Source organism: Vipera ursinii (assembly GCF_947247035.1).
Source record: "Vipera ursinii genome assembly, chromosome: 1".
Lineage (NCBI taxonomy): Eukaryota > Metazoa > Chordata > Lepidosauria > Squamata > Viperidae > Vipera > Vipera ursinii.
Genome location: NC_139512.1, coordinates 67,233,433 through 67,257,727, shown reverse-complemented (window position 1 = coordinate 67,257,727; position 24,295 = coordinate 67,233,433). Strand labels below are relative to the sequence as shown.

Below are 24,295 nucleotides of genomic sequence, written 5' to 3'. Positions count from 1 at the left end.
GGAATCAGGTAAAACAAAAATTGGCAGTTCTCATTCTGTTCTTAGCACAGGTTATTTATAATGGCAAGAAATGAAAAGCATAAACCTTTGGAAACCTTTATTATGTTTTTGCATAATGCGCAATGTGCAGGAATGGCAACCAGGAGGACATCTATATCATGCACCAACTGAAAAGCTGACTCCAAAATAACCTGAGCTAATTACTTTACTTGTAGGCCTAAAGAATGTGCCATTTGGGTTTTCTGTTTTCCATCAGGAAAGCAGGAGCCTGATCATCAACTCTACTTCAAGAGGGAAGGGAAGGGAAGAGAGAAGAGAAGGGAAGAGGGAAGGGAAGGGAAGGGGGAAGAGGGAAGAGGGAAGAGGGAAGAGAGGAGAGGAGAGGAGAGGAGAGGAGAGGAGAGGAGAGGAGAGGAGAGGAGAGGAGAGGAGAGGAGAGGAGAAGAGAAGAGAAGAGAAGAGAAGAGAAGAGAAGAGAAGAGAAGAGAAGAGAAGAGGTCCTCTGAATCCAAAAACAATCTTTCAGGGAGCATGCTCATAAGCACCTTCACTGAAAGATTCCACAGAAGTAGACATTGGAACTTGTGTTCCTGATCAGGGCTTGATTATGATTGCAGGCACCGTGGCATTTAATGCTGGAAGAAAATTGAAAGGACTGGACTGCTGCCTGACAAGCTTTTAGTAAGGTATAACCACAGTGCTAGTCATAGCTAAACACCTGCAATTAATCTGTCAAATGTGAACTGAATGTGAATGGCTGCTGTAGTTTTATCACCTGGTAGCAAATACCATGGATTAGGTCTGAAATGACAATCAAGAGATCCCTAACCAAAACGTTTAGGTGACACAAACTCCTGAATGTGAAATCCTGAATATGGATAATCCATGATTCTCTTCATAATAGGGTGAAGCATAATGCACCTCAGACCCAGAACAGGAACAGCAGGAAAGCATGAAGCCACTGCTATAATGGAGGCCAGGAAAATTGTATGTCCTGTGGAGTTTAAATACAGTTAATCCTGAGAATTTTTCTCAGATGCCACTATCCAAGATTGAATTTCCTTTCCCAGCAATAGATTCTCCACAAGCAGACTGACAGTTTGAGTATGAAAACCTAAAGTATATGGCAGGGGTAGAAAGAGCTGTCAACGGGGAAGCTAAGTTGGATGAATTGGCAATGAGATTGCCAGTACCACAGGAGAAAAAAAAGTAACTCATAATAATAACCTGCCCTTAATAGGCTAGGAGCTAACAGGAGTGAAGAATTTTTGGGTTTAGTGAACTGTGTGATTTGAGGTATCAGAATACTCTGGTATTATTTGGCTTATCAGATAGGTTTAGAGCGACTAGTCAAAAGACAACTTTACTGCTCACAGTGCAGAACGGGAAGATATTTCAGGGATCCAAATTTTACGGAGAATTAAGCAGAAGTCAGATTAACAGGAAGTTTGGGTTGATGCCCATTACTTATTAAGGCTTTCTGTCTGACAGATGCAACAAGCCTTGGTGGTCTCCTGGCCAGTATGAAAAGACCAAACAATATGGACCATAAACACAAAGATCTACATTTATATATTTAGAACTTGTAGAATGCGGTCTTCAAAGTCAACTGGTTCTAAATCAGACATGTCAAACACAAGGCCCGGGGGCCAGATGTGGCCCACGAAGTGGTTTCATGTGGCCCACGAAGACATCCTGGAAACAGTAAGGGAACGGCCCCCGCTGTCTTGGCCCCAGCCCAGGCTGGCCGGGAGCCAATGTACAATTTCGTGGTGGTCATCTATGCTGAAATACATTGTCTTAACTCCATCTGGAAACAGCGAGGGACCAGCCCGTGCCGCGTCGGCCCTGCCCCCTGGGCACACGCTGGGGAGGTATCACCCTGTGAGGAATGAAGAAATGCACCATCGCCTGGAAGTGGCCAGCACATGGCCCTGCCTACTTCGGGCAGGCTAGGGGCTGGGCAGTGTTGTGCTTCTCTTCAGATTCATGCCACCTGGCTCAGCCTCTCGGCTCTGTGAGGAGAACACCCCACTGCCTACCAAAACCGGGCAGGCTGGGCAGCATTACACAGGTAACATCGATTCTCACGCTGCTCATGGCAACTCCTCCCACAGAGCCCACCAAGCCGGTTATGTGAAGTAGGCGAGGGCGATGTGCTGGCCACCTCCAGGCGATGGTGCATTTCTTCATTCCTCACAAAGGATGACACTTCCCCAGCTGTGTTTCTTCCCTGTTTTTCTCCCTCCCTCATCTCAAATATTTTTCCACCACTCTGTTGGAAGGAAGGAAGGAAGGAAGGAAGGAAGGAAGGAAGGAAGGAAGGAAGGAAGGAAGGAAGGAAGGAAGGAAGGAAGGAGAGGGTCTGAGGGGAGTCCTACCTTAGTCCTGCCCTGCTGCCCTTTCACCATCCCCTTGCCCCCTCCTCCTGGCCTATCCTGGGGGGGTGTCTCCCATCCTATTGCTAAGGAAGCTTTGGATACAAAGCCAGGTCTCCTCATATGGAGAGGGAGTGGGCCTCCATCTTGATTTTGCCCTCCTACCCATCATGAGCAACCTGGCTAAGGAGAGCAAGCACAGCAGCAGCAACCTTGAGGAGGAGGTAAATGCAGCTGGGCACCCTCTTGGGGAAGTGGGGCTGGGCTTAGTGCCGCAGGTGCTTGAGGACTGGGCTGGGCATTTGATCTCCGCGCCACTGTCCAGCCCCCTCCCCATATGGCCTGAGAGGAACAGTGAGGCTCCTCTGGTGGACCATGCCTTGGCACTTCCCCGGTCCCATCTCCTTCTGCCAGAGACCCTCAGATCTGTCCCACTCCTGCCCAGGCCCCCATAGGCACCCTTGACACGAATGGTGTAGAGCTGGCCACGCCCACCCAGTAGGCCATATGCACTGTAGCCACGCCCACCCAGTAGGCCACACCCACCCGGGCCACATCCACCCGGGCCCTCGAGGGCAACCGCAATGCTGTTGCGGCCCTCAATGAAATTGAGTTTGACACCCCTGTTCTAAATGGTCAAGAAACCTGCAACAAATTATGCAATGGCTCAGAGGAACGAACAACCACCAAGAGTAATTAAGGCGCAATGATAATGCTAGGAAGAAAAAAAAAGAAATAAACATGATTCAAGACTTAAAACTCTTCTAAATGTGGAAGAAAAAACAAAATTAAGAAAAAGAATGCAAATTGCACCATTGTGGCACCAAAAAAGTGGGTCTCTTTGTTCAAAGTCTTATAAACATACAGAAGGCTCAGGTTTAGAACCCTGTGTGATTTCACAGATAAAAAGAACATGAAATGAGGGATGCTGAAGTATAGCAGGACTTGCCCTTTAGAATGGCCTCCAAGTTGAAAGTAGATTTGCATCTATCTTGATTTCACAGGTACCATCTAAGTTGTATGCATGTCTGCTTGAAGAATGGCAGATATGATTTAACTGTTTTATATTACCGGTATGTTAAATGATTTTTACTTGGATTATATTAGGTTTTATTATTTTACATTACGTTAAATGAATTTTACTTGGATGTTTTAAGGGTTCTTCAGAATAACAGAGTTGGAAGAGACTTCGGAGGGATCCCATACCATTCCAGACAAGTGACCGCCTCTTCTTAAAAGCCTCCAGTGATAGAGCACCACAACTTCTGAAGGCAAGCTGTTCCACTGGTTAACTGGTTCTCAGTGTCAGGAACTTTCTCCTTAGTTCTAAGTTGCTTCTTTCTTTCTTTCTTTTTTGGAAATTTTATTGATTTTCTAATATTATTTACATATTTGAAAAACAATGTGGTAACGGAGTTGTAATAATTCAATTACATACAAATATCATTAATACAAATCTCAAACTATTACATTAGATGTTTCCTCTCTTTTCCCTTAATATGTACTGTCTCATATTTAAATTAATACAATTCTTATTCTATCAATTAAATAAAAAATAACTTTCTTACATTTATCAATAATATATATATATATGTTAGCAATCCAAAAAAAAAAATTACACAAATATGAGCTGTCACTGCTGTGACTACTGCCTGTGGATGGCCTTGGGTTAGGCTGAAACAGGAAATAAGATTTGTCCCATGTTTGGGGCCTAGCAAGGTATTCTAAATACTTAACAAACACTTAACACACACACACACACACACACACACACACACACACATATACACACATACATATGTATATACATACACACACACACACACACACACAGAATGTGTGTGTGTGTGTGTGTGTATAAATTGTTTTAACATTCAATCTTTTTAGACAATGACCTAGTGAATTTTTCCCAATTTTAATTCTCCATTAATATTTAAATTGAACGCTTAATATTTATCATTTCCAAATTTCTAAATGACCCCAAGTTGCTTCTTTCTTACTTACTTACTTACTTATTTACTTACTTAACTTACTTACTTACTTACTGTGGATGTGATATCTCTACATCATCATTAAGTGCCAGAAATCCTATGGAAACCAGTATACAAGATGAATGAATGAATTAATGAATCAGTCAGTCAAATCTTACCTGTCTCTGGTCTGGAATATTCAAGGCAGAGGATTTCAGAATCATGGGCTTCTACCTTCAGCATCTCTCTCAAAGGCTTCAATTCATAGATCCTGAAAATGATGCAAGGCAAGGAAGCAGTTAGGAGGAATCTCTTGGCGTTATTATGCAGGGACACATTCTCCAAAACTCCAAGGTTTACCTGAGAGTGCCTATCCTATCACCTGAGGCCAGGTGCTCCCCAGTAGGGCTCACACACACTGTGCGAATCCCCACTTTTGTATCTATGGCCTGTGTGTCGGCCTTCTCTACACCTCCAGCTGTATTGTATTCTGTGTCCAAGAGGGGCTGAGTGTTTTCATCTACATAGATGATTTTCATCAAATCCTAATGAGACAAAACAAAAGGTTCCATTTGAAGCAAGCAGATGAAAGCAAAGGAAAGGCACAGAATAAAAGCAGTACTGAACGCTAATATTTCTCTTAATAGCAGCAACAAAGAGAAACTGGAAATACACAGCACAATGGCAAAGCAAAAAAAAAAAATCCCAATCTTTCTAGCAACCTTAATTGAGACCTGTGAACTGAAAATAATATTATATTATGGCCAAATATAAACAAACTAGATACAACTAAAACCAAAAAAGCTATAAGGCTAAAAACGGACATGGATGGTGATACAGGAAAATAATGCAGGAATATAACTTCACAGAGAGTTTGTGCATAAAGTCCTGTAACATACTATGGAAATAAAAGTTGGGGGGGGGGAGTGCTAGAAATCCTATAGCTTTAATAACTAATTTCTTCAAAGCCCATTTTTTCTCAATATTTCCAATTTCTTTCCAATGTGGTTCAATAGATACATAGTTGGATGCATTAAAACCGGAGCTAGAGAATAAGAAGAAAACAGCATCTGTTCAAATCAGTTCTGAGATAAGGTTATTTACGGTAATGTTACAAATACATTTCCAACCTTGTTTGATTCTTTCCTAGAAAATAAAATATCAGAATGCCTGGAACACTTGTACAGCATTGCGCCATTCATACTTAGCCAACTGATTTGTACACATGTATTATTTCAATCCTATACTCACATCATACATACATAGTTGCAGAGGACTACTTAATTAAGCAATCACACATTATTCATTCCAAAAATGAATAGATGGGATACACACATGCATACCCACACACCCACTCCCACACACAAATACAAACACTCTGGGAGAGTGAAATAGCAATATTCCAGGATAGCTTTCATAGATGAACCTTATCTTATTTACTGATATAAGCAATAATAATAATAATAATAATAATAATAATAATAATAATAATAATAATAATAATAATAATAATAATCCTGCACTGACAAGAAAATGGGTAAAATAAATAAAATGTCAGCCACCCAGAGTTGGCAGTCTCGAAACTGTCTAAATAAATAAATATTCTGTGTGCAATGGACTGTTCTTCTCCACTTCCTCTTGAAGTCAAAGATTAAGCCATGTGATCTATCCTGAGCTCAGACAGTCTTACATTGCTCAGAATGTTTCGATGCAAAGAGGCTCCGTGGATGTTTGAGCTCTCGGTGTTCCACAGGCGGATGGTGTTATCCGAGGAGCAAGTGATGAAGGTGTTTGGAGGCAAGCAAGACTGATTGCTATCTTTTACATCAGGGTACACCTATAGGGAGATAAATTGTAACAGAATTAGAAATAGACTCTGTATATTTTCCAAAACTGGGGTGGGGTTATGACCATCAAAAAACTGTCAAAGAAGGACTGAGCTCAAGAGAAGAACATACCTATGCTTGTTCATAGGTATGAGAGAGAGGTAAAGCTTCTCACCGTTGCATTTTCTATGAAAATATTCTGCTCTCCAAAATTATCAAGGTATACAAGCCTTGTTTTGTTACTCTTTGAAGCTGGTTTTACCGAGACTGTTTATACTATCAAATTCAAGTTTCACAGAATGATCTGATTGAGTTACAATTAATTGGCAACTGGACCTTTCTATAGGAATTTGCCAATAGGACTCTCAAGGATTCTTTTCTGATGCAAATGAAAACACCTGCACATTTCATGATCCTTTGAGCATTCTTACACACATACGATACGCCAGCAGGGAGCAGCACTTAGCTATTGCCATAATTGTGATAACAAGAAGAAAGGTGCAAACTGAACCTTTATTCTAATTCCATAAGGATTAATCAAGACAATATGGAAAGATAACCAAGGACATGCATGCAGTAAAGCACCTTAGTTTTAACCAGACTTTGGAAAAAGAATAAGCAAATGACTAACACCAAGACCTGGGACAATAACCCCAGGCTTGAGTATATTTTTGTAATGGAAAATCAACACAATGTGCCTGTCCGGCAGCCACACACACTATTACTGGAAACAAGCAGCCAGAGAAATCTCCATCTGTTATTACCCATATGTAGATTTTCATTTAAAACAGTTAACTTTATATTATTGTCTGAAGGCTGATCTACATTCTAACAGATACACGTGTTGGTTATGTGGCTAAAGCAATGTAGGTTTTCTCCATTTCTTTTCCGTTCTGTTAATTCATTCCTAAATGGTTAGTCATTATTGTGCATGCAAAATATTACCTAAAGAACACCTAAAACCCCAAAATGCAGAGAAATCTACTTTAAAAGAAAAATCCCTGGAATTTTGCCATAATGGGAAGTAGTGCCTTCTTAATTCTGAAACACTTCAATTTTGTAGGAAATCAGAAACAACCCTATTGGTGACCCTCACTGCATCTGTATCAATATTTGTGACATAACATTACCTCAATGTTCCAGACACAGGAGGAGTGGTATAACGCGGAATAAACCTTGCCCACTTTCTTGGGGTCTTTGATATCCCACACATACAAGCTGTGATCATTGTAAACACAAGACAGCCACTGGTTATTCGGATCAAAGGTTAAGGCAATGGTGTCTGGATACTTGGCATCAGTCACATTAGAGAAAAGCCGACTGCAAAAAGAGAGTACAATGGATATTTTTTAAATAGTTGACATATCAAGGTACAAGAGAGAGCAGGTTTGCTAAAAGGAGACAGACACAGAAATTTGCCTGTTCTACTGGTATTTTTTACTGTTACATATTTGTATGCTATTAGTCATTTCTAGTATTAAAAATGCTGCACATAAATCATCCCATTGTAATTGTGTAACAATCTTGTAACTTCAGTCAGCACTGTTATCCTCGTATTTCAAATGGACTCTCTCTCTCTCTCTCTCTCTCTCTCTCTCTCTCTCTCTCTCTCTCTCTGTGTGTGTGTGTGTGTGTGTGTGTGTGTGTGTGTGTGTGTGTATGTGTGTGTGTGGTTTATGGCCATATGAGTGCATGACTTAGCTGCCCCTAAAACCAACAGATCTAATCTCTTTCCTTCAGACAGAGGAGAGTAGTTTAAACTGTAATCAGATCTCAAAGTGAACAGATTTGGTTTCCTACAGCAATATCCCTACTCTATTGCAATAATATTGGGGCTTTACTCCTTACTTCAGATCAAATGTAATACTGAGATGGCACTGACTGCACTTACAGATGACCTTGCGAAGGGTCAGGATAGGAATGGTTCACCCACCCTAGTCCTCTATGGTCTCTCAGCAGCTTTCAGGACCATCAATCACAGTATCTTTCTGGACCAGCTTGGGAGGGAGAATGAGGAACCGTGTTGCATTGTTTCTCCTCTTTCCTCTGAAGTTAGTTCCGGCTGATGTTAGTAGAGGAGAGAACCTTGAACCCTGTTCTGCAAGTTTCCTCAGAGCTCTAGATTCTCTTTCTGCTTAATAAGCAGCTGAGTGAGGTACTCCATCAGTGCAGGATTAAGTATTGTAAATATACCAATGATACTGAATTATGCACATACACAGCCACACACATACACACAGCCACACATAAACACTGACCCCCACACACTAGACTGACTTCACTTCAAGTTTCTTTCCCATTGTCTGGAGGCTGTGGGGTCGAGGAAACTGTGAGGATGGAGAAAACAGCTTTGGCTTAACCCAAGCAAGACTGAACAACGATGGGTTTTAGGGGTACAGAGATCTATGGAACTGCCCTGTTTACTTCTGGACAGTTCACAGTTTAGCTCACTCCCCCAAAGAAAACTGATGTTCAGTATGTTGGGTGTTTTGTTGGTTTGTTTTTTTTTTGCATTCCCACCTCCTGCTTGAAGAGTAGATGGTAGTTGTGAGGATGGGATGCTTTCTCTATCTCTTCTGTGAACCCTATCAGATACTGTTGGTCCCCTAGACAAAATTGTAGTTCCATTCTCATAGTTCATCCCATTTTTTTAAAAAAATATGCTTGAATAATAATAGTATTATATTGAAAGTCAAGTGTTTAATAAAACTGTGAGCTCTTAGAAACAACCAAGCAACCTTGGCACAAAGAATGGATTTCATGAATTGGTTATCATGACAACGGTGCATTTCAATTTCTTTTAAACTACAGGGGAAAATATGCATACACCTATACATTTTGATCAGTCTCAATACATTAGAACCACATACTTTTGGATGCTGGGTAAGAACTTACAAGCCTGAAATTGTCAATTTTTTAAAAAAAAATAGGTTTTAAAAATGCAGGTTTTCTTCATCCAATATCAGGAGGGTTTTTTTTAAAAAAATAGAGTATAAAATGATTCTAAGCTCTGTGAGCAATTCCACATATTCAAATCCTTCCAATTTTAAAATGCAGCTCTCATTAATTTTTCGTTCTGTCTGTCATAAACATCTGGCCATGCAAGGCAAAACTGCAGTTCAAAGGGAGCTTACTATAAATGAGCTAAGGAACAACAGTGTGCACGTGCATAGCTTTCCAAGTTTACAGCTTCTAAAACTAAACTGGCAGATCATATTTTAAGCTACACAGTACCTTGGCCTTTCCAAGTCACTAAAAAAAAATCAGAGGCCAGGAGTCAGTGCATTGAAAGCTCATGAGGATGTTCCAAGAGCACAGACAGATGCTTTGTACATTTTTTTACTTATTTCTATTTCTCTCTGTTAGTTTACCATGGCAGTGCATGCTAAAACTCTGCCAGTAACAGTTGCTAAAAGCTTACAGGGCCTTAATAGATCTTAGGGACAGAGATATGGGAAGGGGAAAACAAGCTAGATGAGATATTTGAAATATGCCTTTATATAAAAAAAAATTCTCAGAAAGAGATGTATTTAATTAAAACACAGACAGACATGTGTTTATGTATGTGCCTCTGTATTAATTCAAATATCAGCCATGTTTTTCTCAGAGAAGATTTTATTTATTTATTTATTTATTTAATTTATATACCGCCCTTCTCCCGGAGGACTCAGGGCGGTGAACAGGGCAATACATAAAAACTAGATACAAAAATTAAAAATTATTAAAACGTGATTAAACAATGCCCATAATAAATTAATACAGATTAAAAATTGAAGTCCATTTATAAAAATCCCACCCCGTTGTGAACATGCAGGCTGCTGGCTCAAAACATTCATAGATTCCTCTGATATCCTCATTCTTGACTGAGTGATGCTCTATGTCACTCATATATAAAAGGAATTACCTCAGCCTCTCCCCCAGCTAAAGAAAGAGAAGGGTCTTCTCTGGCAGATCTTAATTTCTGGGGACTTTGGAAATATACCAATATTATTACAAGTAGTCCTCAATTACAACTTACAACCATAATTGAGCCCGAAATTTCTGTTGCTACGTAAGACAGTTGTTAAGTGGGTTTTGTGCCATTTTATATTTTTTCTTGCCACAATTTCTAAGTGAATCACTGCAGTCCTTCGGTTGGTAACACAGTTGTTGAATGAATCTGGCTTCCTCATTGACTTTGCTTGTCAGAAGGTGACAAAAGGCGATCACGTGACCATGGGACACTGCAACTGTCATAAATATGAATTGCCAAGCATCTGAATTTTGATCGCATGACCACAGAGATGCTGCAATGGTTGTAATTTATCCCAGAACCATTTCTGCCAGCCTCCTCTAATGCGATGCCATCCATTGGCTGGGGGATGATAGAGGTTGCAGCTTAGTATAGATGAAAGCACCGCTTTCATAAAAAAAGTTTTTCCCCTCTTACTCAATGTCTATGGAGATTCTCAGTCATCCAGGCCATAGTTGTCCCAAAGGTGCTTTTTCAAGAACGGAAAGATGCTTTTTCAGAACTGTAGAAGCTTCTTGGATGAGAAGCGAAACAGCTTCAAGGAAAAACTAAGAAAGTCCAGTTGCTTTTGGAAAAGCACCTTTAGGTCCCATCTTGCTCCCTGAACAATTTTATTTATTTATTTGTAAAATTTATTGGCCACCCATCTTATACCTCAAGGTGACTCTGGGAGGCTTAGAATTGTATTTGCAAATGCAAGACAGAGAGCGAAGCTAAATTCTAACACAAGTTGCTTGTCATCTCTACTTTTCCTACCTGGCTTCCGTAATGCTGGCGATATCCGTCCCCAGGAAGTGTGGTTTAGGGAGTGTGGTCACAAAGTGAAGATTTGAAGGATTAAAAATTCGAACAGTACCATCGGCACAACCACAGAAGATGTAATCGTGGTTCACGGAGATGCAGTTTGCCACAGTAGTCTGGGGACATAACATATCAGCATGAGCCACAACGTAACACAAGGTATGAAAGAAAATAGTAGTTAAGAAAGAAGGAAAAAAACTGAAGCAAGATGAGATGGAATCACTAAATATAAGGGGGAGGAACTAAACTGAAAGTATTCTTCTTCCATTAACTACAGAACAGTTTCTGTAGGAGAACTATCATTATAAGGGTCCTATTTTCAATAATTAGATTAATATTTTTCCCTCAACCTTGGCAAGTTTAAGAGGCGTGGACTTCAACTCCCAGAATTCCACAGCTAGAATAGACAATCTGTGCCACTCGTTATCTATCCAAAACCATATCAGCACTACACCAGAGTGAAATACCAGCCACTGCAGAGAAACGCAGCAATTTGATCGATGAACACTGAGCATGCTCAGTGAGGAATGAATAGTGACTAGAAAAAAAAAAAGATTTGAAATGGAGGGAGCATGGCTGAATGACCGGAACAGCAGCATTCAACAAAAATAATACAGCATACAGGGATTTGGATACTTCCCTGAAAAAGATTTCCCTTGTATTAGGAATGGGAACTAACACTATATAAAGCAACAGAACAAATAGATATAATTCCTGATGAAGACTCAGTCTTATTCCAGCTTTTAAATTCTACCGCAGTGAGCACAATTGCAAAGGAAAAAAAAAGACGACAAATGGGAGGGATGCTAGGGCAGTGGCATGTCGGAAACAAGAAACATTAGAACTTACTGTGAAGTTGTCTGTGTTCTAAGTAAAAGAGAGAAGGGTGTTTTCAGTGCCAAAAGGAAAAGAAGGGAAAGAGAGAGAGAGAGAGAGAGAGAGAGAGAGAGAGAGAGAGAGAGAGAGAGAGAGAGAGAGAGAGAGAGCATTCAGTTTGAAGAGTGAGCAAGGGCCTAGGAGCTGGGTTCCTTTATAACAAAAGACGAAAAGCCCTAAATCTTTGCATTTACAATTTTTTGGGGGAAAAAAGATTTTCACCATGTCTTTCAACAATAGCACATCATTCAGGATCTACTGGGAAATCTAGACACAGATCTAGGAAATACTTAGGTCTATAGAAAATCAATTTACATGAAAGTTATCCTACACAAGTGGGCTTCAACCAATCAGTCTTTTTCCATCTTGGTTATAGAACCGAAGCAAAGTACAAATGCATGGCTGAATGGATACAAGCACTACTGAACAGGTCTAAAATAGCTTGCACTTGTATTAGGAATGGGCTGTAAAACTGGTTGTTTTCTAATAAAGTAGGTACCCTCTGATGCCATGTTTGCCAGCAGTTTTGAGACTATTTTTAGCCTGAGTGAAACTCTGGAAGATTTACAAAACTACAGGAAGCTACAGTTAAAGCAGAGAATAAGAATGCAATTTAAAAGCATGCATATAAGAAAGCTGGTGAATTTTTCTAGAGAACTTTTCTCCTAATGAAATACACTTCAAATATCCAAATCTAGTTAGCAGAAAACACTTGGAGAGGGAGATTGCCTCTCTTATACAGTAGATCAGACATGTCAAACACAAGGCCCGGGGGCCAGATCCGGCCCGCGAAGTGGTTTCATGTGGCCCGCGAAGCCATCCTGGAAACAGTGAGGGAATGGCCCACACTGCCTTGGCCCTGGCCCAGAGACCCTCCTTCTGCCAGAGACCCTCAGATCTGTCCCACTTCTGCCCAGGCCCCCATAGGCACCCTTGATGCGAACGATGTAGAGCTGGCCACGCCCACCCAGGCCATACCCACCCGGCTCCCTGAGGGCAACCGCAATGCTGATGTGGCCCTCAATGAAACTGAGTTTGACACCCCTGCAGTAGATTATATGACTCATACCTAGCTATTTAATTTAAATATCTTTTTTTCGTCATACAGAAGGTACCAGATATCATCCCATCCAGACATCAATTCCTACCTTTTCAAAATCCCGCATTAGGAAAAAAGTTGGCAGAACTGAAAGATCTTCTCACCTCTAATATGAACAGATAACCAAGCCACTTACCCTCAATTCCACCCATTTGTCCAATAGCCTCTTGTCATTGAATTCACATAGCAGACCAGAGGAAGTGATACAAAAAGTGCTGTCTGCTTTTTTACCCCTGCCGCATGCCACATCTGTAAAAAAATTGTTCCTCAGTTCTCCGAGCAATCCAGAACGCCCAAGCAAGGGGACTGTAGCATTCACCTGGCATGAAAGAACAACATGTCAAGACTGTTTTGCTTTGGGAAACTGGAATGGTTTAATTAATTAATTAATTGACACTTTGCAGAAATACTCGTAAATCTGAGTTAATTATCTTGGTTACAAATATCTCCCCTTCTTTCAACAGCATCAACAATGTCCTTTACCTTAGAGGTTTTGCTATCAGCCAGGTACCAAAATTTGATGTGCCGGTTTCCAGCTGTAACAAAATAGCTGCAATCCTCAGAGAATGAAACGGCTGTCACTTTGCTTGAGACTTTATTGGCTGCCACAACAATGTTTTTCTGGAAAGAAGAGAGTTGAGCAAGTCAGATGTTCCGCTAATTAAATCTATTTGTCTGATTTATGCACAAGTTCTCTGGGAATACACAGCAATGCATCCCAGAGTGTCTACATGAAAATGCTGCAGTCTTCAACAGATCAAGTGACAAAAGTGAGTTTTGTATTATTCAGGGCACACTATCAGCTCATTTGCAGTATTCTTGGCTTTTAACATTAACATTTAGTTTTAAAGACTCTATGCTCAATTTTATATATATTTGCACATGGACAAATGGACACATTTGTATTCGGTTACAAAGACAGACTATCTCCCTCATGATCACATGAGTTAGGACACAAGAGCTCCATGGGAATTCCCAATGGTGAGGTAATTTCTGTAGACTCCCTCCCATTGATCTAAGGAGCTATGAAGCAGGAATCTTGGCCTTCCATTGGTTAGGAATCTGCACTGATAGTAACTTTAAATTCTGCAGAGGTAAGGTAACATGACTCCACATAGTCTCTTGCTACCCCAGATGAAAGAAAAATCTAAATAAGATTTTATATAGATATACTAGGAGTTGCATTCTATTATCAGGAACCTGGAGGTGAAATTACCCCTGACTCACTCAGGTCAGAAAAAAGTCTTTTGACACCACTTAATAAACATGCACAGATAGAAAGCAGTGAAACAATTTATGACTAACAGCCCAGTGTGCTGAAGAAAGATTATACAAGAATGAACAAATCCAGACTTAGCAATGACAGCTTACCACACTTAACTTCAACAAAAAAAATTTTTTGCCCAGCATTAATTTGGCATATAAAAATCATTGTCATTTTAGTCCCTTAAGATAACCTTGTTTATTGTACTGAATTTTCATATATAATTATATAAAATGAACACATTTCAGTTATACCAGGAAATATATTAAGCACACAATTTACTCCTGATCAAACCAGCTACTCTCTCTGTAGAAACCACTTTTGCTATCAACAGTATCAATAATGGAAGGCTTTGTTTCTGGTTAACACGAAGAATAATCCAATGTTTTGAAGAGGCCTTTAAAAAAAACCAAATCTTTGCTCCTTGAAGAGACATCTACTTATTTTTACAGAAGAAACCAAATAAAACTTAGAATATATTTACCAGTTCTTTAAAACAAAAAATAGGATAGCTTTTTGCATTGAGAGTGAATGTCGAATTTAAAAGAAACTTATCAGACAAAGCCATAACATCAGAGTTTTTTTGTCTTAGCTTGTTCTGTGAACCCAGTCAAATAAGGTTAACACAATTAAACATGTTTAAAATAAACCATGACTTGATACAATGTGTGGACCCCGCCAACCTAAGAAGAGAGAGACAGTGGTTTCCCAAACATGCAAAAGGCCCAGGATTCAATCCTCTGACATCTTCAACTCTAAAAATCAGTATCCATCATTGCAGACCAGGACAGGATGAGATGGCAAAATGGCCTGACCCAGCATTAGACAGTTTCCTGCCTTCCTATCTAATGAAAAGGATGCTGTGATCTTTCACTGCATGAGCCTTAGCACAAACCAAGAAGTGGAAATCTGAGGGAATCTTCCTAGCTAGACTACTATGCCATTTCAAGAACATTTATTCTACATACTAATAACCAAAGTAATGAAATATTTATCTATGCGTTTTGAAGGCTAGAGGGGAGTCATTAAATTAACGTAATTTCTGTCACACTGAAATGTAGCATATACCTCTAATACAATCCTTTCATTTCAGTTATTGCAACATAGATACCATGGCAGCAGCTTACTGCTTTATCAGACATCTTCTGTGAGGTGAGCACCGCTTTTTGAACTGAAGACTATATTCCCAAAAGTAGTGAGGGCCTACAGGCATGATGAAATTGCATATCATTGACTTTTAAATTCAATTAAAATAATGAAAAATAATCAGAATGGTTGCACTCCAAATTTTAAATTACATTCTTCGATTTGATTGCAAATTTAGAAAGGGCTCTGGGCCACATGCTATCTGTCTTCAAGAATTCATGCAATCCTTGGGGCTCAGGCTGTGTATCCTTGTTATATATAGCAAGAACAAATTCAAACTAGGAGAAAGAAACTCAGAGTAGATTATATGTGAGGAAACAGGTATTCTGAGTGTGTATCACAGTGCAGCTTATGATCAAATAATGACTACAAAGAATCTTGTTATAATTTACCTTCCATGACCAAACATTGACTATCATGTCATGCTGATAACCCACTGAGACAATGTACTTGGAGCTCGGTGAGAAGGCCACACACGCCACTCCATACTTATGCTCTTGAAGCTCAGCCATCTGGGTCCGCTCAGCAACATCCCATATACGGACTGCAGGCATATGCCCGCTCTGTAAGCAGAAAGAGAATCTGCCATTACAATATAGTCACTTACATGCACTTTTATTCAAGCGTGGAAGACAAGCCAAAAGTGCCAGGTTTTTTGTTTATAAATCATTTTTATTTTGGGATCAACTTGCAACACTAGAATCTAGTTTGCATTTTGATGGCTTCATATATCATTACAGGTAGTCCTTGACTTATGACCATTCATTCAATAGCCCAGGACCATACCGACCTCTGAAGGCAACCCACATTCTACATAAGACTGCAGCCTGGATTGGATGACTGGCTTGCTTAATGACTGCTTAAGGACAGTAATTCTGGACTCAATTTGTGGTTGTAAGTTGAGGACTACCTATAGTCAAAAGAAAACATCCTAAATAATCTGGAAAAGGATCCATTCTTCATCGTCCACATTATACAACAGGTTGCAAAAAGAGGGCAGCAGGTACACTGTTTTATTTCATACAGGACTTCCAGACTGGGTGGATAGAAACCTAGGCATAGCCTCCTTAATTCTCAGGCATCTCTTATGTCTATACATACATATGACTCCACTCACATGTAGGTGAACATAGTCTTTTGCAGCTCAACTACTAGACAATGTATAGAGAAAGTATGAAGAAAAGAATTTGCTTCATCCATTTGGAAAAGGCAGAGAATGAAATCATTAAATTAAAAGTAAAGCTAGCTTTGTTCTCTGATTTCTCTTCCAGACAAGCAAAGCAAGAATTCACATGTCATGCAACACTTGGCCAACCAAAATACCGTCAACTTACTTGCCACATCTTCTCATGGGCAGCCTTATGGTTTGGTACTGGCATGTTAACACAACCCTATGTTGATTCATCTTGGTTGACGACTTGAATTTTTAATCTAAAATTCTAATCATGTTTTCTCAGGAACCATAAGGCTAAAGGTAAAGGTAAAGGTTCCCCCGCACACACGTGCTAGTCATTTCCAACTCTAGGGGCTGGTGCTCATCTCCGTTTCAAAGCCGAAGAGCTAGCGCTTGTCCGAGGACGTCTCCGTGGTCATGTGGCCGGCATGACTAGACGCCAAAGGCGCACGGAACGCTGTTACCTTCCCACCGTAGTGGTCCCTATTTTTCTACTTGCGTTTTTACGTGCTTTCGAACTGCTAGGTTGGCAGAAGCTGGGACGAGTAACAGGCGCTCACTCTGTTACGCGGCACTCGGGATTCGACCCGCCAAACTGCCGACCTTCTGATCGACAAGCTCAGCATCCTAACCCACTGAGCCACCGCGTCCCTAACCATAAGGCTGGAAAGGTACAAATTCAAACGCAGATGAGACCACATAATGCTCCTAGATGAGCACCGAAACCTGATGGGGATGTTTTAAAGACCAAAAACAACTTTGCATGAAGCAACAATAATAAAACATTTACAAAAGAGCAGAGTTAATCCTAAAGACAATTCTTCAGTCAATGTCCTTCCACAGCATAACTAAAATGGAAATATGGGTTAGCAGCAAACTGATCAGCAGAATAGAAAGCAGGAAGACCTTCAAACGAGTCTAGGAGATTTTCCTGAAAAATCTTAAAATGGGTAAACTGGTGCAGAATGAAACAAAATCCTATTCCATAAGCAGACTTCATTTTATCTGACTTTAGATTTTATGTAGAGAATTATATATAAAAATATAGGTTCAATAAGGAATTTTGGAGAACTTTATTTTTACTTTTGTTAATCTGAATGTGGACTAGGAAGAGTATTTACTATTAAAATAAGTACTTCATCTTTTGTGCAGGTCTTAAGAATGCTGTTGAGTTACAGGTGTGTGTTTGTGTGTGTATGAGAGAGAGTGCTCTGATATTTTCTGCTATCTGTAATCACATGGCATTGGCTGAATTAAAGACTCATTTCCAGTTCACTTGCAGTATACCCTCAACCACAAGAAAGCTTGTCTTTTGCAGTGCTTTGACACTGTGAAACAAGAAGAGACAAGATGAAATAAGTTCCTCACTGTGGGAAAATCATTTTTCAAGTTTTGGCTTCCCTAACAGTTCTTCCACAGATAAAACTGGCTCAATAGCTTCACAATTCAACCACCAAGGTTTTTTGTTCTTATGGTAAAACACATGCAGCAATCGATTGCGAGGTTGGTGTCCATGTTTCACCGGCATATATTTAAGCAGGTAGCACACACTGATCGAAAACTTTTCTCTTCAGGCAAAGGGGGAGGGTGTTCTTGAATATTATGCTTAGTTTGCTGAATGCCTGCCAATCACATTTAATAAGCCATTCAATTGTCTTTATTGTTATCACCTTCCATTGGCGCAAAGAGCCAAGGAAAGATACATGCTCGGCATTACAAGAAAAGATAGAAAGACCTGCACATGGATTAGAGAACAAATGAAAGTATACGATATCATCAAGAGAGTAAAAGAACGGAAATGGAAATGGGCTGGTCACCTAGCAAGAAGAACTGATGGCAGGTGGACCCAGGCAGTCACAGAATGGATCCCACTTGACAAAAAGCGTCCACGAAAGAGACCTAAAACAAGATGGATCAATGACATCAGCATGTATTGCGGGCCCAATTGGGAAAGGAAAGCTCAGGACCACACAGGTTGGAACCTTGTGGAAGAGGCCTTTATCCTGCAGTGGATAGACTTCATTTTATTGCCTTTTTCTGTGGAATCAGCAGAAAGATGATTTTTTTAGCTATGGTCCAGATAATGATTGTTTGACATTATTTGTTCCCTATTAAAGGGTAAAAACGGAGAAACTATTATCAGTATGGAAAGGGCCAGGGAGTCATAAAGAGAAAGGGTACAAAGAGCACTAATTTATTAGTTTCTTTTATCAAAGGCGGTTAAAATGGCTTTTTTGTTAGGGAAATGTCAGTTAGTAGCAAATATTACTATGTTGTTTTCTAGATTTAAACAAGCTTATTGAAAAATGTGCAGAAACCAGTCTCAAGTGTGTAGACACGACAAAAATGCCCATTTGTTTAGAATTCTAATATTGCATACCTGGCACCATACCTAGCTTCTGCAATTCACATCAACCTACCTCTCATGTTTTGAGCAGCATAATTCTTTTTATCAGACATAAATTTGAAATATCTTCCATATCTCGTCACTTATTTAATCTTGCCTAAGCTTCTGAAAAGTTCCTCTGGCCCACCATCTTCTGAGGTGGCCATAAAGACTATTACAAATATTGAACTTTGTTTCTAAAGATATACAGTACCCAAGTTCACACACTAATACCTGACTAACATGCTTTTCCACATCTCCTTGGGTGACATAAGACTTAAGCAAACAATAGCAACAAAAAGCAATATTAATTCCTGCATGTTCAGCAAAGAACAACCGAACAGTCAGACTATTTGTGAATGCCAGAATTTCAGATGTTTTTTCTTTAAAATTCTGTGTATGGCAAATCTAGGTGTTCGAGGCATACATAACCCTATATTTTCATGAATTCAGATTAATGAACTGGTAATGGTTAAGGAGAGATGAAAGAAGACATCAAAGGTTGTGTGGCTGTGAAAAAAATGTGGAAGAAGGAGAGTAAAAGAAGGCTCCCAGTAGACTTCCAGGTTAGCTTAAGGTGTTGATTGTCTTTAATGCCCTGTGTGATCTAGCATTTAGGTATCTTCAGGACCACCATTTCCTAGGAGTATCTACCTCACTAATAAAATCCACCAGAATGGGCTTGAGAGCCAGTGTGACATAGTGGTTAAAGCACCAAAGCTAGAAACTGGGAAACCCTGAGTTCTAGTCCTGGGTTATGCACAAAGCCAGCTGGGTGACTTTAGACCAGTCACTCTCTTTTAGCCCTAGGGGGCAGGCAATGGAAAATCGACTTCTGAAATTCTACCAAGAAGACTGCAGGGATCCATCAAGGAGTCTCCAGGAGTCAACACTGACTTGAAGGTCACCCAAAAGGCTTGCTCTGTCTTTTCACTCATGGGCTGCCATCTTCATTGCTATCACAGAGGCAATTTTTCTCAGTAGATGTTTCTCATCTATAAAATAATATCCTGCCAGATATCCAAATATCACCTGGCTTTTGCAAAATCCATCAAATCATGGCTCTTTCATCAGGTCTTGGAGTCTAGAATGGCATTTGTTATTTCTAGTAACAGATGTTGACTTTTGCTCAGTGGTCGTTAAAAGGATTAGATCGCCAGAGCTGAATTCTGCCATATATCATTTTTACATAAATCATGGTTGCTGCTATTTTACTGAAATGTATATTGCATGTTTTTAGCCCAGTTTACAAGACCCAGTCGAAGTTAGCTCTAATTGAAGAATTGGGTAAGATCAACAGAAATAAATTTATAAATAAAAATGGACACCATCTAGAAAATAAAATCTCCATTTGAAAAGTACATCGCTGGAAATGGTTTAATGTATCTATTTTCACTGATGTGGATCTCAAAATCATATGCAAAATGTGGATAATATAACTAAAATTTTGTATACTGCGTGGGTCACAGAAGGAAGGCTGAGAAAATTTCTACAGACCCCTCACATCCTGAACATAATCTATTTCAACTCCTCCCCTTGGGAGGATATTACAGGGTATTGCATGCCGAAACAACTAGACGCACATAGTTTTTTTCCCCTCGTGTCATCAATCTGCTGAACACCTAATTCTCACACTGCTGTCTCATAGCTATGTATATTTACCCATGTAGTATGGGTGTAATATTATCATTTATTTTTCTTCATATCTTCTTTGATCCCTTCTCTTATTGGGATGATGATGATGATGATTCTGTTGCTTTGTATGTACACTGAGAGCTTGTGTGTCTAATTACACTTGGCCAAATAAAGTATTCTGTCCTGTCCTGTCCTGTCCTGTCCTGTCCTGTCCTATCCTATCCTATCCTATCCTATCCTATCCTATCCTATCCTATCCTATCCTATCCTATCCTATCCTATTCTCCCTCAATCTCTAAAGTCATGTTTAGAGATTTTTGTAATGGATTGCTTATAATATTCACATTTTTAGTCTAAGGTGAGAAATATATTTAAGGAAAATACTGTAGATATATAAGATTAAGTTGGAGCAAGATGAATACTTATCTAACAGGGTTCAATGAGAAAAGGAAAAAAAACATATCTCACACTACAAAACTATCCTGAAGAATTAATACTAGCAGAAGCAAAGTCAACATTATAGGCCAGTGATGGCGAACCTTTTAGAGACCAAGTGCCCAAACTGCAACCTAAAACCCACTTATTTATCGCAAAGTGCCAGGGCCACATCAGCATTGTGGTGCCTTCGGGGGAAGGCAGGGAGGCGCTTGTGAGTGCCACATCTGGCATGCAAAAAACGGGGGCGCAAAAATGGGCCACCGTGCTGCAAGGCACAAAAACAGCTGCTACCATGGCGCGGGGTGCAGATACAAGGCTGGGCAAGGCTCTTGCTCTGGGCGGCGGTGGTGGCCTGATGGACCTGCTGTTGGCAGCGGTAGCGTGCGTGCCAACAGAGAGGGCTCTGAGTGCCACCTCTGGCACGGGTGCCATAGGTTTGCCACCACTGTTATAGGCAACCACTGCATGAGAGTGGAAAGCGGAGAATTGTTGCCCTTAAGGAAGAGGAGAAAGCGATGGAGGCTGCCCAAGCATGAAATGTCAGTGTTAACATTTATCCAATCCCTTGCCATTTAAAGTTACAGGAATTCCTCTTCCCTATAGAGTGAACTATTCCAGCCTTCTGCCGTTGATTACTATATTGCCACTAAGCATAATTTTTTTTTAAAAAAAGGATAATGGATTGCTGTTATTGCAGTGTTTATGAGGCATAGTCAAACAGAGCTAACAGTTAGCGCCACTGATTTAAAGTTTGGAAAATGTTCTGAAGGGGAAAAGCTTCAAAGTCCAAAAGAAGATGAGCAGTCTGTTGCTTCAAAAGTCATGAGAGGCTAGAGGCTGGGCAGCCATCTGTCAAAAGCTACAGTTATTGCATTTCCACTTTGTAAATCCTGCATTAAGCAGGGGCTGACCTGAAAGGGCCTTTCCAATTTGGGATTTTATATCCTGTGGCAAAATGTTCTGAGCCTCAGATTCTCATGGAATAGGGAAAGCTCCTGCCTTGCTCTTAAGCGACTGAGGATATGTTGCTGCCCATTCTCAAATCTAACATTTTAAATCCTGCACAATCGTTCTTATGTTGACCCAGTTACAAGCTTGCAGGTCATGTGACTAGCATTGACATTCTACAGTTCATTGCTTGAGTTGGTGGGAGTGGGGTGAATCACCCCTTGAATTCAATAAACTGCAGTCCAAAGCATTCGAGATAATGAAGGGATTGTGTACATAGCCATTAGTAAATCAGCTTCTTTGGACACACATGGCAGGCATCCAACATGGACAACAAGAGGCTGTCAACATTTTTGTGGACTTCAAGCAAGCACTAATTCAATCTTCATAACACACACACAAGAGTAGCATTGTATGTATATCTGGTCTCCATTAGAAACTGAATACCGTCTTTTACTAGCTTCATACATCTTTTTACAATGAAAACTATTTGCCAGCAATTAAACCTAGCCCTGCCAAATCTACAAGTATCGGCATCTTTGTCACTATATTCAATTTTTCCCCAGAAAGACTTTTCCTCATAAAAAATGTAAATAAGACTATGCAGTACACATTGGCTTCTTTGTACCCCAAAGTGTAACCATCCAATGCAGAAACCAACACCATCCTTTCATTTCCTACAGAAAATTAAGGGGGACACGTTAGGATTTGATTTGAAAGAGGTGCTTCAGAGCATATGGGAGTGCAACACAAAACTGGTTTGCAGTTCATTAAATTTTCTAAATCAAATATGAAGCTCTGTAAAAACTGAGGACATATCGCCTTCAAATGGTTTTCACCTTACAAATCCATCTCTTTGGCTTCCCTGCTCTAAATGTTCTCTCCTTAACAGCTCTAATTGCAAAACAATCCCAAATGAGCAACTAGTTCATTATGGATTCCTCTCTACTTCTCCAGCCATTTAAATCAATGTATCCAAAGATTAAGAATTTTCCTTCTATTTAATCAAACAAGACATTATTAAAATATTTTAGCAATTATGCATTTGCAATTTAAGCAACTCTTCTTACTTTCCACTGAGACTTAATCTTCTTTAGGTACCCACAATAACATATTTTTTTACCTTTGTTCATAAGCCTTGCATTAGAGACTCCATGAATTATCAACAGAATGTGACCATTGCACAAGAAGCCCATGTTCACCATTAACCATAGACCCTAGTGACACATTCACAGCTGAAATCTAACACAGATAGACTGGAATGTACGAGGGCAATTCAGAAATAAACCTCTGTTCGGTTATCAATGACAGACACTCACAGATACAGAACTTTTATTATACACATTAGGAAACTACATTACATTACTTTTTGACATAATCTCCATTCAAATTGAGACACTTGTCATAACATCTCACAAGGTTTGAAATTCCTTAGTAGTAATCGCTCGGCGCCAAATCTTGACTGTTGGGGGGGGAGTGTGTGATCAAAAACATTCCAATGGAAATGCTTCAAAGGTTCTTGGGTGCGTCTAGCGGTGTGTGGGCGAGGATTATAGTGAATCAACACCACACTGGAAGTCAGCATGCCCCAACGCTTGTTATGGATGGCTCGTCTGAGTTTTCATAATATTTCACAGTAGACTTCTAAACTGATGGTTGAATCACACTCCATGAACTTCACTAGCAGTACTCCTTTGGCATCTTCACATTTGGTGGGATTTTCTATGGCACCACTTCCTGTGTGATGTTGATTCATGGTAATGCTCACCTCCCCACCGCTAGACACACCCAAGAACATTGGTTGTATCATAACTTTCTCCATTATCCAGGTCATGAGAAAGAGTTAGGTCATTCTGGCCTTACCTGATTATTGAAATAAGATAAAATAACTTTTACTGTCATTTTTTACTATGAGCACACTGGCCCACATTAAAAATGAAATTCTATTGCCTGCTCTCAAAGAAAGTATATACATACCCATACATAACACAGATATACCCATGCTATACACACATACACATGCGCGCGCACACACACACACACACAAACATTATTCTCTGTCCATTTTGAATACATAGCGGACAGAAAGAAATATGAAGGAATGTTTGAATTTCTGGCACATGAAAGTCATGTGACCATAACTTACCTCTCCAGTAACCAGATATTTTCCATCAGGAGAAAAAGCAAGGGCTGTAATAGTCTTCCTGTACAAAAGAAGAAATTTTACTGTGAAAGACTACAAAATCACTACAATATTGGCATTTTCAACTCAATAAAATTAAGATAAGGCCATGCAGTTTCAGTGATGTTCCTGTTCCTTGCACTATGAAGGAAAGTTTTAC

At 39.9% G+C, this 24,295-nt stretch overlaps 1 protein-coding gene across 2 annotated transcripts in view; it reads right to left on the bottom strand.

The window, feature by feature from the left end:
• MAPKBP1 (mitogen-activated protein kinase binding protein 1) overlaps positions 1–24,295 on the bottom strand; it is a 151,921-nt gene that overhangs the window by 49,603 nt on the left and 78,023 nt on the right. For both annotated transcript variants that reach the window (XM_083365781.1, XM_083365782.1), the window contains exons 5-13: positions 24,100–24,157; positions 15,765–15,935; positions 13,446–13,583; positions 13,099–13,281; positions 10,943–11,103; positions 7,305–7,494; positions 6,039–6,185; positions 4,709–4,893; positions 4,528–4,619 (exon numbers count right to left, since the gene is read on the bottom strand). In XM_083365781.1, coding sequence (XP_083221907.1) covers positions 4,528–4,619; positions 4,709–4,893; positions 6,039–6,185; positions 7,305–7,494; positions 10,943–11,103; positions 13,099–13,281; positions 13,446–13,583; positions 15,765–15,935; positions 24,100–24,157 — 1,325 coding nt within the window. The remainder of the gene's footprint in view (positions 1–4,527; positions 4,620–4,708; positions 4,894–6,038; positions 6,186–7,304; positions 7,495–10,942; positions 11,104–13,098; positions 13,282–13,445; positions 13,584–15,764; positions 15,936–24,099; positions 24,158–24,295) is intronic.